This window comes from Petaurus breviceps, unplaced genomic scaffold, assembly GCF_028583685.1.
Source record: "Petaurus breviceps papuanus isolate PSGF00001 unplaced genomic scaffold, PetGlider_PUasm1.0 90769, whole genome shotgun sequence".
NCBI classification, from domain to species: Eukaryota; Metazoa; Chordata; class Mammalia; order Diprotodontia; family Petauridae; genus Petaurus; species Petaurus breviceps.
Window position 1 is genome coordinate 4,303,892 of NW_027187341.1, and position 17,430 is coordinate 4,321,321.

Consider the following 17,430-nt stretch of genomic DNA (forward strand, 5'->3'; position numbering starts at 1 on the left):
ATTGTCTATATTTATCCATTCCTTTCTTAACCACATTAGTTACTTTTAGGAGTGTGATTGTCCTTTGATCATTTAAACACTCGGGTTTGATGTCACTTAAAAGTAGTTTGCTCTTTCTTTGATTTCTTTGAGCCTTGGCCTGTTGTGGAATCTATTTTACTTTGTGTTTCTTCAGCCCCACGGTCACTGAATGATTGGCACTTTGGATCCCCTACGTCTGCTGATTCCAAACAGTAGTGTTGAGAAAACACTGAAACACCACCTCTGATTGATGAAAAAGGAAGATTCATAGTCTTGTCTTTTTCTTTTTTTGGATGAACAGAGAAGTAGCAGTAACAGTTGCATTGCCACAAGTTGCTTTTCCAAAGTAATTACCACCAAGCTCCCTGTGGTATGCAGTGTTTAACACATTGCTTCCAGTGTTAATGAATGCAAGAGGAAGAAACACAACTATTAGTAATTGCTTTTTATTCGTAGTCCTCATTTTCCAGATAGGTCACATTAAACACAGCCATTAGACAATAGCGTTGAGATAATCCATACAATGTATGCTGCTTTTGTTGTCCTTGTTCACCAATTGCTTGGTGCAGCTCAGAACTTTATGGGGATGATGAAGCTGATAAATGGGAATTGCCAACCTGTGGAAGAATGGGGCCAGGGGAATCAAGACTTGAATCAGGTCTCATTCAATTATGCTTCAAATCAACAAATCTCAATAGCCAAAACTCTCATCTGAATTAATGCTCTGATAAATGCTGTCTGTTGTCAAAAAGAATGTAATTAGACAATAATGAGTGCGTGTGTATTATGCCAGACCTCAGACTACTTGTTGACCTCAGCAACTTCTACTCCATTAAGCAACATTCAGTTTTAAAGCTGGTTTTAATAAAGCATCCTGCTCCATTACTCATCATCACATGATTTTTTATGGCCACATTTCTAAATGGGCACCATCTACAGGCTCTAATGGCACATCATAGTTAAAAAGGTCTCTGCTAATTGGGGGTATCAAGTTAAAGTCAATTTTCTGACCATGAATCCAGTTAATTTATGGTGTGGTGAGTCAACCTTAACATACTATCTACAATAAGGTTCACTGAAGTCACTAAAGCATGGTTATGAAAATATTCTTTGAAATTGTTCTATTCCCCTTTAGCATTTACTTTGAGAAAGACCTAAATAACACTGATTCTCCTTCCTTCTAACAGTATTGTGTGCAATATTATTATCAGTAAACAACTGTTGGAATATTATCTTTCAAAAGTTTCCACAAAATATCATTTATTTTGCTTGACCTCGAAAATAGTGGTTTTTAGCAGGTGAGAAATGAGATAATTATTAAACATGTATATATGTATGTATGTAGGAGAGTCAATTTGAGGATGTGAGATTTTTTTCCTATTTTATATATGATGTGAGGCCCCTTCAAATTCCACTGGTTGATCATGCACTGCCTGCTTACACAGGCTATTCCAAAAAATGTGAAGTTGGCAATCTCAGATGGCTTCATGGGAAGCAAAGCACCAGAGGTCTATGACAAAGGTAGCTGCTGGCCAGATGAATAAAAGCAAGATTCCCTCAACTCAGCTAGAAAGCTCAGAGTCATGGGTGCTGAATTACCTCAGTCAAGTAAATAAATAATCACTACTAAATACATATAATGTGTTAAACACCTAAAGCTAGTAAATCACTAGTGACAGAGAGCCTAAAGGTAAATTCTTCTTACATTGGCACAACCAATTCTTAAAATCTTATGTTTCACGGTTCATTTGTTTTGAACATATTCAGACACATACAATGAATGATGTAGCTGGTTTCTCAGGGTTAGGAGTGTTGAAAAAAATGAACCCTATTCACTTTCAGTTGATTTCATGTAAACACCACCTTGAAATTTTTTCTGTGTAGATCTCTGTGTCTAGTAGAAGAGAGACAGTGCTTGGTAGAATTAAATAGCAGAGTCACTTCTCCATCAAATTTCAGCTATCAAGCTAAATCAACCTGTAGTCTCCTGGCAAAATAATATTGTATAACAGAGACAACACATTTCAGATACATAAATTGTCCAAAATACTGAGAGCAGCTAGGTTCAACATGTACAAGATCCTTTGTTGTTTTTTTGTTTGTTTGTTTGTTTCTGCTTTTTCTAATTTAAATATTTAATAATAATAATAATAATAATAAACCAAGAGCAGTGCTTTGGAAAAGCTATTATCAGGAACCCAAGACAATTCTTTTTAAGATTGTAAGGCAGATGAGATTTGATCACTCTTCCCTCTGAAGACAGTTTTGCAATGAGGTACTGTCCAAAATCACATCTGAAATGGATGGAAATAGCTTAAATATATCTTTGTGAGGTCTGAAATTGCAAAACTGAATTCATATCACAAAAAAATAATGTAAGGACTTCAATAGATTTATATTGTTTCTACACTGGCTTGGTGACCAGAAAGGAAGGCACGGAGTTCTCCACAATTCTCACAATAATGTATTTCTCTGTTCCAGTGCACAAATAATTTTCATCTAACTCCACAACATTTTTAAGATATGGTCCTGATATTCTGTGATGAAATTGTAAAACCTCAGGTGTTTTAAAAACTCAAGGGAAGAAAATAGTCAAAGCACTTTCTCATCTCCTGATTCCTCTGAATGGGCAAATTTCATGTTTTGACCATCTGAAATTGGAGGGTTTCCCATTCTTATTTACAAGTACTTTGATATTTGCCAAAGTCCACAGAAGAAAACAGAAAGAAAACTTGGAGAAGCATTGGTCACTCTCATGCTACTCCAACAAAAAGAGCAAATGAGGTCTTCAAATCAGAAAGAATACTATTTGTTTTAAAAGACTTGTAATCTTAAGTGAGATTGCATATAAGAAAAAGAATTATGGGCATAGACAGTGCTGGTGCCTAGACATGCACAAAAGCACTCTCATGCTTTGGAGACAGAAGGGCAGCACAGATTTGAAGTCCTTAAGATACTCAGAGCAATCAATCAGGGGCATTATATCTACACAAACAGAAGCTAAGTGTATTGTTGTGAGGGGAGAAAGAACCCAAGGAAGTTCCAGGTATTGGTTCAAGTGTAATTTTTGTTATTAAACATGAATTTTCAATAAGAAGCTTCTACAAGGACTTGCACATAACCATGACTGATGGATGTATGTTCTGACCTTTTCAGTTAGCTCCATCAGCTCACTCAAACACATTTTGAACAGATTATGTACTGTTATACTTGCTAGACCATACATTAAACAAGAGACTTTGCTCTGAGGCACTGCTTCCCACACTCCATGGGGAAAAGGAAGCAGGAAAAAACAAAACTCATAGAGTTCGACAGCTACCGAGGCAACACTTGCCATTTACAATATAAGCCCAAATATTTTTGCAACACAACTATATATTAATTTAATAAAATACACAATATAGCTCTTATACACTCAACAATTTGGCTCATATGCACTGAATCTGAAATAAATCAATAAAAATATGTCATTTGATGTAAACACATTGAATCTTCTTACATTTGCACATTTAAATGGTCATGTGATTCATGTATGTCTAGGACATTTTCACTTTCCTGAGCTATTTTAGTGTCCACAAATGAATAAAAAAGTGTTAATAATGTTAATTTTCTCTGTATAGTACCATCCAATGGTAACTATTTTTTTTTCTGAAAACCTCACTATATTTCAAGTTTAAAACATTGATCATTATTTATATGTTTGTTGGACACTAAAACGCTAAATAGGCATTTAAACCTTTAAAAATTTTCTTCTTTAATGAAGTGAAATAGTAAATGTGTGTGCAGGACAAAATGGACTATATCATTTTTACACTTAACTCTTATATGGCAGGAAGTGTATTACGAATGACCAGGATATGCTTTGTTGACTAATGATATGGAATGTTCTTTGTATGTTCATGTGTGGCAGGTAACTTTATACAGAAACGTTTACCACAAATGTGTTAATGTTTGGCGCAGCTTGGACTACTGCAAAGATCTTTTCGGGACTTTCAGTAGAGGCCTGTGATGACTGCTGGAAATCCACCACACATCAAAAATTTGTCAACCCTGTTTTTCACAGGGTTTATAGGTAAACAGTAAAGTCAGCATTAACCATGGAGGACAGTCTTACAAGGATCAGAACGATTTCATTCCTCACATCTTATACCTTCTTAACAGATTGTCAAAAGATGTGTCTCCCTCCCTCTGTTTCTCCTCTCTCTTTTTTCCTGTCCTTCTTTAAGCATACTTGACTCTGTCCTAGTGTAAGTTTGGTCAAAATGAAACCAGTGTTATCTGTGAAAAAGAAACAGCAGTGAAAAGAACGCACTTGTGGGCACTTCAGATGTTCACTAAAAGCCTTAAAGCAGCATTGGTCTTCCTTCATCCCTGTCAAACTGTAATAACCAGGGGGGATTGTTTCTAAATCAACAGAACAGGCAAGAAAATGCCAATGCTTTTTTTTTTCTTTCACTTTCTCACAGCCACAGGGTCACTTCCCCGGCAATCTTGTAAAAGCTTATCAATTTCTCTCACAACTTCCTCTGCATCCACTGACTCTCTGCCTAGATCCCGGTTCGAATGGTCTAACTGCTCAAGAACAGAGTCCATCTCATTGGAGTCTCGACTCACTCGGGAATGCACATCCGCAAAGACCCTAGCCATCTGATCGGAGGCCATGAAAACAGTGTCTCTTGACTGTTTACTAGGCGACAGATACTGACTGTCAGCGGACAGGTACTGGTTGCTTGCTTCTGCCAGATTTCCTGGCTTGGCGTCACAACCGTCTATCGGTCCTTTAGTTGAGGTGCAAGGCTCAATGCATGTCTTGGTTGGGCTGCTTGATGCTGAGGGGACCTCTTGGAGAAGAGGGCTCAGGGCACGTTTGGCTTTTAAATAAGGTTTAACATTGGCAATGAGAATAGTGTGCTCTCTCTTGTCTTTTCCAAATGTACAAAAAGTCTTTTTCCCAGTGGGATTCACAGTTTCGTAAGTCTCAGTCTCAACATTAGCTTCCACTGTGGGTACAAAGAGATTTGTGCGGTAATCTGCATTTTCAGCCTGATTGGTTGTAGGGAACTGTGGCATCCAACACCTGTCAGAATGACCAAGCACTCGGCATTCATCTGTACAATTAACACACTCTTCTTGTTCTGCAAAACAAATGAGAAAACAAGTCCAATCATTAGATATCCCTTTAAATTTCTGTGGAGGCTGTGATCAGCTCTCAGGGGGCTTGCTTGACCTCTGGTCTTTTAATTAAAAAAAATAAAGAAAACAATAATTAAAACATTTCAGCAAGGTTGCATAAACCTTCAGGCTGAGAAAATAATTTTATTTAACATGATTCTCTAGATATTAAAGAATTCCCATAGCCAAGAGGAAGTGAAAGGCTGCCACTGGAGAATCATTCTCAACAGAATTGAGAAAGCTTCACCATAAACTAATCTGCTGCACAAATCAGTTAGTCTTTGTTCAGGAAAACTCATCTTAGAAAATGGTGAACAGTACTTAAGCAACTCAAAAGGCATTATCTGGATTAATTTTTCAAATCAAATAACAGGGCAATGACTGACTTTCAGACTTTCATAAAAATCTTCAAGCTGGTTTTTCATGTTTTACCTCCACTTTGCTTGTAATTGTTATTTTGGGTGACAGTCATAAAATAAAAGGTTTTCTTAAAAAGTCTACTTTTCCTGCTGAGAATGGAGAAATGGAATTTTCTTTCAGAATGCATTATGAATAAGCTTGTCAAAAGTGCACACTGGTATTTTATTAGATATGCGTATGGATCATGTAATCAGTTTTCTTCACTCCTGCTTTTTGTTTTTAGTGCAAGTATGTGAAAATGGATTTGCTCAAGAGATAGCGCTCAGAATGAATGACAAATCATGACATTCTGTTTCAAATGATAATGCTTTCTGCAAGAAATGTTGCTTCCCTGTTTTGCCAATAGGCATATGGAGTATCTAAATAAAACTCTTTTTTTTAATGACTGCTGTTTCAAAGATACTGAACAAGAAAATATGAAGGAAAATTTCTCTCCTGTGCAGTTTCATTAACCCCAATATTCTGAACTGTAACCCTGGTCCACTAAGTTATCTAAATTGGCTCTATTGCCCAAAATAATTACTCCTTTCACGTAGAAAGAATATTTATTTGGAAGCTAAAGGACCTTGGTTTTGGAAAGCTGATATACTTCTATCTAAGTGACCTTTGCCAACTCACTTTACCTTTCTCAAGCCATCCTCTATAAAATGAAGAGGTTGGACTAAAATTAATAAGTTCCCTTCAAGTTCTAGATTTTATAATCTATGGAATTCATCCTGTCTAAGTCAATGGAAATTCCTTGTGAAGCAAAGATATGTGTCAACATATTAGAACTAAAATCTTTTGCACATTTGAGAATCCTATGAATTTCTCTTTAATAGTAGGCAATACCTTCAAATGACTGGTACCAGAAAAATACCTATTAGTTTCCACAGGCAGGTTTTCCTAAATAAAAAACATATCCTTAATGCATAAGTGGCATACAGAATGGGGGGGGGGGGCAAGGAGGAGGATTACAAAGGTAGATTTCAAATCTGGGTTTACATGTGAAATATACACATATTTCCAGATATATAAGAAAATGACTTATAAAATTGAACTTTATGAAGTTCTTTCCTTATAAAGGGAAGTTTCTGAGTATCTTGACATTATAAAAAATTATGTCGCATTTCATAGAATGAAACATTCACACTTCTAAAATGGCAAAAAGTATTTTGGTACATTGTCTCACTTACATTTAGGTCAATTTTTAAATTGTATTTTCGGTGAATGAGCTAGAGTATACACACACATATATACATATGTTAAATACGTATGCAAAAGACTTTAAGAGTTAGTTTGTACTTTATCTGAATTATATATGTTGATATGTTCTAAGTTATGCATAAACATATACACACAAACAAATATTGAAAATTTATCAGACTCTCCAAAAATCTTTATAGTCTTGTAAGGTATAGCCTAAGGCACTGTCATCATACAAAGCTAGTTGTAACAATCACATTTGTTTTCTAGCTTGATGTTTTCTAGAGAACTTTATCCTTTTTAAGGTGTAGGGGGCAAAAAAAAGGCAGGTTATGCAATAGAGTTGTTAAAGTAATATGGTTTAATGTGACAAATTTGTTTCTCCTTAACTTTGTTGACTTGATAACCAAAAATCTACCATCTTATCTGATCCTATATCTATTATATTCATCTACCATAATCCTGCACCAAATAAAAAGCAATGAAAAAAAAAAACACTATCCATTATGCCTAACAATATGGTTAAATGTTTTAGAGCTTGAATTTCCAAGTTTTTCAACAGCTATTACACTCCTTGAAATTGCATAATACAATTTTATATTCCAATCTTGACTAATCCTTCATTTCTGTTAGGTAGCCTCCCTGACACTGGCTGAATTAAATATGAATAAAAAAGAAAGAAAGAAAAATAATGAAAAAAGTTGGGAGGGAAAAAGAGAATAATGTAGTCATGGTAAAAAAAAAAATCTAAGTTGACCTTGAATGTGAAAGCACTAGCTCTGTCTGTGTGAGCACTTTGAACTCTAAGCACTGAAAATTGGTGTTTTTTTTTTTTTACTTCACTTTTTATGTCACATCCTAGGAAGCAGATTTGGAGTATTGCTCATAATGCATTATAAGCAACTCACCTCACCATTAGACTTCAGACTGCTACAGTTCACAGACAGAAAAGTAAATCAAAGAGGCAATTTTGTACTAATAGTAGAAACCATAAGCCAAAGTGAACTGTCACCACTAAGTGTCAGATTAGTATTTATGAAAAAAGGAGAAATTATGTAAATGTAAAGAAATAGATACACAGAAAGATAAAATCAGCACAAGTGCATATGTTTATTACACATATACATGCATACATACATGCACAAAAGGTTTGGGTTTTTTTTTGTTTAGCTTTTTGGAGGGGTTAAGGCAGGGAAATTGGGGCTAATTGACTTGCCCAAGGTCACATAGCCAATAAGTGTCTGAGATCAGATTTGAACTCAGGTTCTCCTGACTTGGTGCTCCATTCACTGTGCCACCTAGCTGCCCCTAAAGGTTTTATGTCATTATTACACTGGTCTTTGTTAGTTCTAGACTTTCTGCCTCCTGTTAAAAATATATCCTTAACAATGCATTTGCATATAATAAATAGGAATAGCATAGAGACTTCCTTCAATCTCTGGAGCTTTGCAGGTAGACGATCAAAACTGCTTTCTACACCTTTGGGAGAACAAATTTTAAAATAGATGTGCTAAATTATCAGCTTTAGAAAGAAAGGGAACATAAGCTCTGTGGAAAATCTGTACTTGCCTATATTGGGAATTTATAAAGGCAAATATTAAGAAAAACTGGGGAGAAGAATTATAAGCAAATAAATGTAACCCAAAATTGGCTTTATCTTGGAACCAGATATCATTAACTAGTCAGTGTCTTCTTCTCTGAGACATGGGAACTGACCTGACATGTATATGACAGAGTCCAAATAGCCTTCAGTTGGATTTCATTTACCAAACATTTATTTATTAAGCACCTATACTACATGCCAGTCAGTCAGTCAGTCACAAATTTGACTATTCGATTCTTGCTCTGATGCATGCTTATCCAGCAGAATAATAACTTTTGCTGAGGGTACAGGCAAGGAGAAAGACATTAATTGAACAAGATGGAGATCATGCTGCTATTCAGCTGCTGAGATGCTGGACAGTCCTATCAAAGGGCAGGTTCATATTCACGATAGGAAAAAAAAAAACAGAGAAATTCCCCTTTTTTATTTTTAGTTTTTTGCTTTTTTTTCGGAAGGCAATTGGGGTTAAGTGACTTGCCTAAGGTCACATGTCTAGTTTTTGTGTTGTGTCTGAAGCCAGATTTGAACTCAGGACCTCCTGACTCCAGGGCTGGTCCTCTCTTCACTGCACCACCTAGCTGCCCGAAATTCCCCTTTTGTAATGGTTCATATAATCAAAAGAAGACAGAGTGCTAAAACCACCTCACGTTGAGACGGGGAATGACCACTTTAGTCTACGACCACATCTCAAAGAAATATCTTCATACTCTGATTTAACTCTTAACAACATGCCACAGCAAAATAAAAGGTGAAGCATTTGTAGATTCTGATGGTGACATTTTATTACTAAGCTATTCTTTGGTGGAATAGATAAGGATTATAAATTGTTAGTCTCTTTCAGGACTTTAAACCTAGTTAAGGTAAAATAGACTGATTCAGAAGGCCTGGATTTGTGACCCATCCCTGCCATTAAATATCTGTATAACTTAGGTTTTCTGAGTTTCAGTTTCTCATCTGTAAAATACTGTCAATAATACTTACCCCTACTTATTTCACATTGTGTGTGTGTGTGTGTGAAGATCCAATGAGATAACTTGTTTAAAGATACATGAACTCCAAAACATCATACATGTATAAGGAACTACTATAATTGACTGGTAATTAGGAAGCATTATTTCAATGTAGAGCAAGTTGAAGCTCTGATCAGGAAGACCTTTGGACAAGTCATGCTCCTCTCCCCTCTTACCAAAAAAATGATTAAAAAAACAAATCTTTCCATATTACTGAAATGAAGTTTTCATAATGCCTTCAGTACTTAATGCATTTTTGAAAGTCTATTCTGATAAGCTTTATAGTGGAATTAGTGGAATCTACAAATATTTATTCTTGTAATTTTTTAAAGGCTCTGCTTATTTGCCATAGAAGTTGGCTCATTATATGGCAAATGAAGACATATCCTTTGCTCCCACCTATTCCACAAATCAAATGTATGTATGTATGTGTATCCATGTTTCAGAAAAACTGGATCACAAAATGTTGTTCACTTTTTTATGACATTGGGACTTTTTCTGTATTTATCTATAACTTATAATTTATCTATATATTTCTCTAGCTATAACTCCATATTATTTAATTTTGACATTGCATACTAATTATAACATTTCTACTATTATTTATTTTTTCTTTAGATACATATCTTTAAAAGTCCAAAAGTAATTTCTTCAAAATGGAATCCCTCAGTTTTAGCACATCTCTAATAGAAAACACATAATATAAGCGGATTCCTTTGATTTTGTATAAATTTTAAAAGATATAAATGTTAATATGAGTTCTGTATTAACTTTGTAAAATCTGTTTTAAAAAACTAGTTCTGCATACAGATTAAAAAAACTAAATCCATCTGCAAAAATTCACATCAATGACTTCTCAATGCAGTAGAACAAGGTAAACTATTTGAGGCTAGGGACTGGTATCTATGGTACCTTGAACAAGTTCCTGATTATTATTTTTTTATAAAATAGAATTCTGTTGTATTATAGCAGCACGATTGACAATATATTCAATTTTCTATTAATGTATTTGAAATGATGTTTTCATATGAAGATAATTCCTTTATTGGACAATGCTATGAATGGAAAGGGTTAATTTTCAAAGGGGGAGGTAAGAAATCATTGACTTTTACTCTAAACTTTTAGGTATTGGATTATATGATGCCAATATTTAGTTAGCTCACAACTGTACTACGTTTGATCCAGTTTAGATCTAATTTGCTTGATTTAGAAATAAGGGGAACCAAAGAACTAGTTTTCTTCACAAGTTATTATTAAATAGACCTGTTGGAAATTTGCATATTCATGTTGCCTTGTTTATCTGAGACACTCTTACAGTCAGACTCAAAAATACAAAATGGATTGCTTTTTTCTTTTATTTTTAAGCTTCAGCTAGTCTTTGATTTTCCCTCTGGTATGTGGATTATTAGTATGCATCAAAGAATTGTTATCTTTATATTTCTTTTTTTAACATTAAAATGTATCTTCAAAAGAAATAAGTCACTGTAAAAGAATTTCATGCCACATCTATGCAAAGAAAATTGCATGCAAGTAAATCTTTAAGCAAATTGGCTGCAATGATATCAGGTAATTTTGACAATTTTGCAAAAGGCTACAAGAATGATGTTGATGAGTCCCTCTGTGCTGAGCCCTGAGCAGAATATTTTTGGAGTGTCCTATGTAGTTTTGGTCATCACATTTCAAAAGATATGTTGACAATGTAGATTATAATCCAAAGAGGGAAGCCAGGATGATTAGGATACTGGAAAATCATGCTATATGACAATTCATTGCAGGGAATGGAATGATGGCTTAGCATTTGGGTACTTGAAAAACTGTATGTTTAAAAAGTCCCAGAGAGCATAACAAGAGAGCATTCACCTAGTGATGGAAGTTATGGGGAGGTAGATTTCAGCTCCATATAAGGGTAAAAAAATAAAATTAAGGGGCGGCCAGGTAGCACAGCAAGTAAGAGCACTGGCTCTAGTGTCGGGATGACTTGGAGATCGAATCCCGGGCTCAGACACTTAGCACCCACCCAGAAACACCTGGCCATGTAACCTTGAGCAAGTTACTTAACCCTAATTGCATAGGGGCGGCCAGGTGGCTCAGCGAGTAAGAACACCGGCTCCAGCATCAGGATGACCTGGAGATCGAATCCACACTCAGATACTCAGCACCACACCCAGAAATAACTGGCCATGTAACCTTGAGCAAGTTACTTAACCCCGATTGCTTAAAAAAAATAAAATTAATATTAATTTAATCTGTCAAAAATAGAATATGCTGCTTAAGGCAACAGGTGAAATTCCTGTCACTGCCCATTTTTAAGCCAAAGAGAGAAGACCATGTGCCAAGAAAATTATTAACATTGGCAGGGGTTGGAATAGATGACTTCTAAGATCTTTATGAGTAGAAATTTTTAATTCATTTGCAGTTAGGTGGAAAAAATGACATAATTGGATTCAGAAAGACCTGAGTTCTAATACTGATTTAGATCTTTAAAATCTATGTAACCCTGGGCAAGCACTTTAACCTTAAGATAGACTTCAGCTTCATCTTTAAAATGGAAATAATAAAGATGGATAATAGATAATAATTTTTCATAGGTTGTCATGAGGAGCAGATCAGATTGCCTGTATAAAGTGCCTTATAAACTTTAAGGTTTTATCATCATCATCATAGCTAACTTTTATACAGTCCTTACTATGTTCCAGGAACTGTGTTAAGAGCTTTAAAATTACTATTTCATTTGATTTTCACAAAACGCTTGGAGGTAGATACTATTATATCCCCATTTTACAGAAAAGGAAACTGAGGTGTACAAAAGTGGAGTGGCTTGCATAGGGTCACAAAACTAGCAAGTGTTTGAGGCTGGATTTGAACTCAGGTTTTCCTGATGTCAGATCCACTGCTCTATCCACTGTGCCATCAGTTGTCATTGTCCTTTGTGCTCAAAGGGAACCATCTATGCTATATAGATCATCATCATCATCTTGTGTCTCCAGCTCTTTGTACAGTGCTTAGTATATAATAGGTACTTAATAAATGCCTATTGATTAGTTAATCCGCCCCTCCAAGATTCTATGATGCCACTGTTTCAAAGTGCAGTAAGTTTTCCATAAATTTAAGATTTCCATAGTGCAATATTTCCATTTTATTACATGCTGGATGTCTATTTCTTTGATAGATAAAAATTTCCCCAAACCTATAGGTAAATGCCTAAGATTCAGAGCACAGGAGGTATTACAAAGGTCAAGTGATTCTACGTTGGACTCCATTTGTTTTGAAAAAGTGTGGGAGGTTTTCTTTTTTTTGGTCTACTAGGACTCTACTTATCCTCCCAGCTGGGGGAAAGTATTGTGGGACTCTGACACACAGTGTTACTGTGCCCCTGTCTTCCTATTTCAGTACAAGTGTACTGCTGCATCACTGTACTTTCTTCTTAGCTCTGAGGTGGACAGTTAACTTAAAAGAAACAAATTGGAGGTTTAGACTTCTCTTCTGTGTCATAGTGCCCCTGTGCAGCTCCATCAGAGATGGATGCTAGGCAACTCATTTTTAACTACCAACAGGAATCATTGAGGAACATAAAATGATTTTGTTCCCTTAGTTTCTAATGCCCTGAGAGCCCACATATTTGTAAATCAGCAACCATGCATATGCTCCGAGCATAAGAATTTCACATATACATATGCTATCTGCCTCTGCAGAACAGAATTAATTGTCTTCTTATGAAGATATAAATCTCTGTCATGGAAATTTGAAAACAAAAATAAAATAGGACATGAATGGGAGCATTCTGCTTCTCGGTGGCGAAGGCAGTACCCAATTCGAGAGGGAATTTTCTCCACTTCATGGCTGTCAACAAAATAGTTTTATTTCTGCTTTGTGAATTGCTTTAAATAGAAAGAGTGCTTTTTTCTTAGCAGAGCCGGTGCTTTTTCTAGCAGGATCTGAAACTCGGTGTTGTTTCCAAGTAGAAAACTCTATAAAGGGAAGTCCATTTTTTATTTGTTCTCATTTTTCTTTTTTATTTCCAATTCCCCTTCCTTCACCAACATAAGCTTCCATAGCACCTAATTAGCTCTCTGAGAAAGTACGAAGTAGTCACCTGTCTCTATTTATGGCCAGTGCTAGTGTTCAGGAGATGAATACTATACCTAAGTGCACCATCCCAGGTGCTCCCCTAACAGAAAACCATGAAAAGCGAAGGCCTCTGATGCTGGGGTTCAGAGGTCACAGCAGAACACATTGCATGTTCTATGAACCTGAGCTAGTGCATAAGCACAGATAAAATGGAAAAACTAAAAATTAGAACTGGAAAGAAATCCCAATACACTTCCAATACATAGAGATCCACTCCTGTGGACATATGGTTACAAATGTCCTGGAAGCCTTCCTCCTCAGGAAAACTAGGTCTTTCTCTACTGGTGTTGATTATTAAACCACATACTCCACGTTGATGAGGAAGAGAATGGGCAATGACTTCCTGCAACATGATAACCTATATGCCTATATTCATCCTTTTTATCTATGATTCTCATATTAGACTTATTAAAATATACTAATCCTAATATGACTTTAGGTTTTCCTTTGCCTAAATACAAAAGAAAAGAAAAATATGTTTTACTTTCAACATCTCCATCTATTAACACTGCTTAAAGGACTACATGCATAAAATATACTTTAGATCTCAGAAATAGAGAAAAGTTTATTAATATCAGAGTAAATTGTGTCCTACACTTCATCTATGCAGCCTTTTCCTTCCATCCCCCACCATCCACATATTCAGCATTCACCTGAGTAGGTATTAAAATTATTTTTAATAAGTTAGGTTTACCCCCAGAGCAAGGGAGAAGAAGAATGGGTGAGGGAAAATGTGACATAGGAGGAATTAATCACTTTATTTCAGCTGAATGATCTTTCATATATTGCACTGAATTACCCATGATTCTAGCTGTGCATAGGGACCAACAGTTGGTTAACTAATTAAGTAGGTGAATTACAGATGCAGCAGTTTGTTTTTGACTCCTTTCTGGAATATGTGGAGGGAAAATGGAAGCTGTTATAAGCAGTTCATCTCATACAATATAATTCTCCAATAATAGCCTATTGTTTTATCGCATTTAATAATTATTATTGTGAATCCTGAGATTTGATTCTTTTTCTTCTATTTCATTAATAACCATATACTGATCAATGTTCAAATGATTTGCATAAGAAAAAAATAATAAATATCTAAGGCTGTAGCTGGGAGTTAAACTCTCAGAATGTCATTTGCCCTAATTGTCAGTTGTCTGTCTTCCATATATTCAACTCAGATGTGTGTATGCGTGAGTAATTTCTTAAAACATGGTCAAGTTGGGAAAACATGGGCATTTTTAAAATGGCAATCCTGAGGAGTGCACCTGCATTGTAAAAATTCCCTCTGATACATTAGCATGAGTTCATTCAGATGCTAGAACCTACTGGTCTACATATTATTTGAAAGAATCCAGCAGCAGCTGGATGTTCCAAGCTGCCTCAAATATTTGAAACCATTTCTGAATGCACCTGCATGCCTTCAGGGAGCATTCATGAGTCTCTGTGACCCTCTGGACAAAATACAGGGACTAAAATCCAGGTTATTATCTGAGATTGCATTGACAATTAGCAGCATATCTTTGGGGTGGAAGAAAACTAAGTATCAATTGGATAGAGAATATTTAAAGATAAAAACAGAAAAAAATGATTAAAAAGAAAACATAGAATCTAAATAAGATATTGGCAATTCATAGTCCCAAAAGTGAAGAGGATCCTGAAGTATTTTTTGTTGTAATATTGAAATAGGAATGACTTACTACTTGGACTAGGACTCTGATGAGAACCTCTTGGCAGGGTGAGATTCAACCCAATCAAACCTATAAGTAAAAGAACAGCTGCAATTCAGTGGGAGAAATGTGTGAGATCTAACAATTGCCTCAAAGCACCTTCCATGTGCCCATCGACATGGCATGGTTGTAGAAACCAGAGGGGATTGTGGAAAACAACAACTATTAAATGTTGTCAGTGTCCTGAAGGGGCTTAGACTCCCACAGAGCACTGCAATATGAGATAATTTGACAAAAATTACCCATTAAAAAGCATGATAATTACTACCACATAAAAGGAATTCAGAAGGAGAGATCAGGAAGGATTTGAGTACTTGACCTAATTTGAGATGGACTTTGAAGGATGCAGAGAAGTAAAAATGGAAGATATAATAAAGGAAGACATTGAGGATCAAAGAAAAAATTCTACAGGCAAGGGTGAAGAGAAAAGCACAAATATGCGATGTAGGTAGAACAATAAGGGAAGAAGCCTGATCAGGGTAGAGAATTTGGGTTAGTTGTGTTGGATAGTAGTGGTAAAAACCAGGCAGAAATCTAATGTGAAACTAAAATTTGAAATTCTTTTGAAAATCGGCGAGAGAAGTCTCTGATAATGGTGCAGGCATGTAATTCCTGCTACGGGGGGAGCCCCAAACTGATGGAGTATTTGAATTTGGGACACCTATGGTTGATCTAAATTGGAGAACTACCAGATTGCCTCGGAAGTATCAACCAAAGTATCAACCAAACCCAAAACAAATGCGGAAAAACAGAACAGATTGTTTCTTTCAAAGTGATGACGTCAGGATGATCTAGGAGTGGCTCTTTCCAGTTTTGGTGAGATAGGGAGATGCAGTCTCAAAAGAAAAAAAAAAGCCAAGCCAAAATATAAAACAGTAACAACAACAACAACAAAAACATCAGGGAGAGAAATATTGACTTAATTCAGAAGACAATAAGGAGTCAACGTTTGATTAAAAATCATACTTGAAATTTGAAAGGGTAGACAAACTGGTAAAAATAACCGTTTCAAAGGCTCTTCTTGTAGGATGAGGTGCTGAGGCCTCGTTGGTGGACTGATAACCTTATTTATTATATCAAATAGGTTTTTAGAACAAAAAAGGAGAGATGATTCGGAGTTTGCCAAAGGAATGAGCATTGTTGACATATTCTGTAGGATATAAAGAAATGAAGATGAGATAACATGTCAATCAGGGAAAACTAGAAGAAAGGTGATAGAACATGATTTTCCTCTTGATTATCACTTGCTTTGCCTGGTATAGAGCAGGTGCTTAATAAATGTTTGTTGACTGTTTCCTAATCATTTCATGTTTGTAATTCTTGTTTCTCCAACAAATGCCCTTCAGGACAGATATGATATTAGCCTATTCTTTGACACTTATTGCATAGTCCTAAACTCCGGTAAATAACTGACAACAATAGTTAACTGAAATTTCATTCCATCTCCTGTAACATAGAATGGATCAAAATTAAATTTGACTTGAGTGTGATAGGTAATGTTAATGAATGTTGCCAATAAGAGACATGTCTTACCAAAATAAAAAGACTGCTGAAACCTTTTCAATTTCAATTTTGAAAAAAATAATCTATAGCACAGAAAGGAAACTAGATATATAATGAAAAGGCTGGGGGAGGGGAGTAAGAACTAGTAGTGATGCATATAAGTTGTGGATGCAACTCTATGCTTAAAATTAAATGGAAAAAAAATCCCAAGAATTAGTACTGTCTAAAAGTAGCATAGGATCTCTCAGGAGACATTTTCTCTGGAATTTCCCAAGGGACAGGTTGACCACTTGTTGAAGATGAAGACAGTATTGTTTGTTTTTTTCTCTCAAGTCAACAAGCATTTAGTAAGCCTCTACTATATGTCAGGCACCATGCTTAGTACTAGAGATACAAAGAAAGGAAAAGCTAAAAAAAAAACTTCTCTCAAAAAGCTCAAAGTGCATCAATAATGAAGTGTATTACATGGCACATGAAGTCTCTTTTAACTGTGATTCTGTAATTGAGTCTGAGCATTGCCATTTAAAAGTCATGCAGCTACGGACAAACATTTCACCTTGCTAAGCCTTGGTTTCCTCATTTATGAAACAGGAATAATAATAATGAGGAGGAGGAGGAGAAGAAGAAGAAGAAGAAGAAGAAGAAGAAGAAGAAGAAGAAGAAG

General features: G+C 35.6%; 1 protein-coding gene across 2 annotated transcripts in view; it reads right to left on the reverse strand.

The window, feature by feature from the left end:
* Nucleotides 1-453: 453 nt before the first annotated feature.
* The window catches only part of PCDH17 (protocadherin 17), a 113,123-nt gene continuing 96,146 nt past the window's right edge, over nt 454-17,430 (reverse strand). For both annotated transcript variants that reach the window (XM_069068625.1, XM_069068624.1), the window contains one exon: nt 454-5,156. In XM_069068625.1, the coding sequence (XP_068924726.1) occupies nt 4,474-5,156 (683 nt within the window). In that variant the 3' untranslated portion in view covers nt 454-4,473. The remainder of the gene's footprint in view (nt 5,157-17,430) is intronic.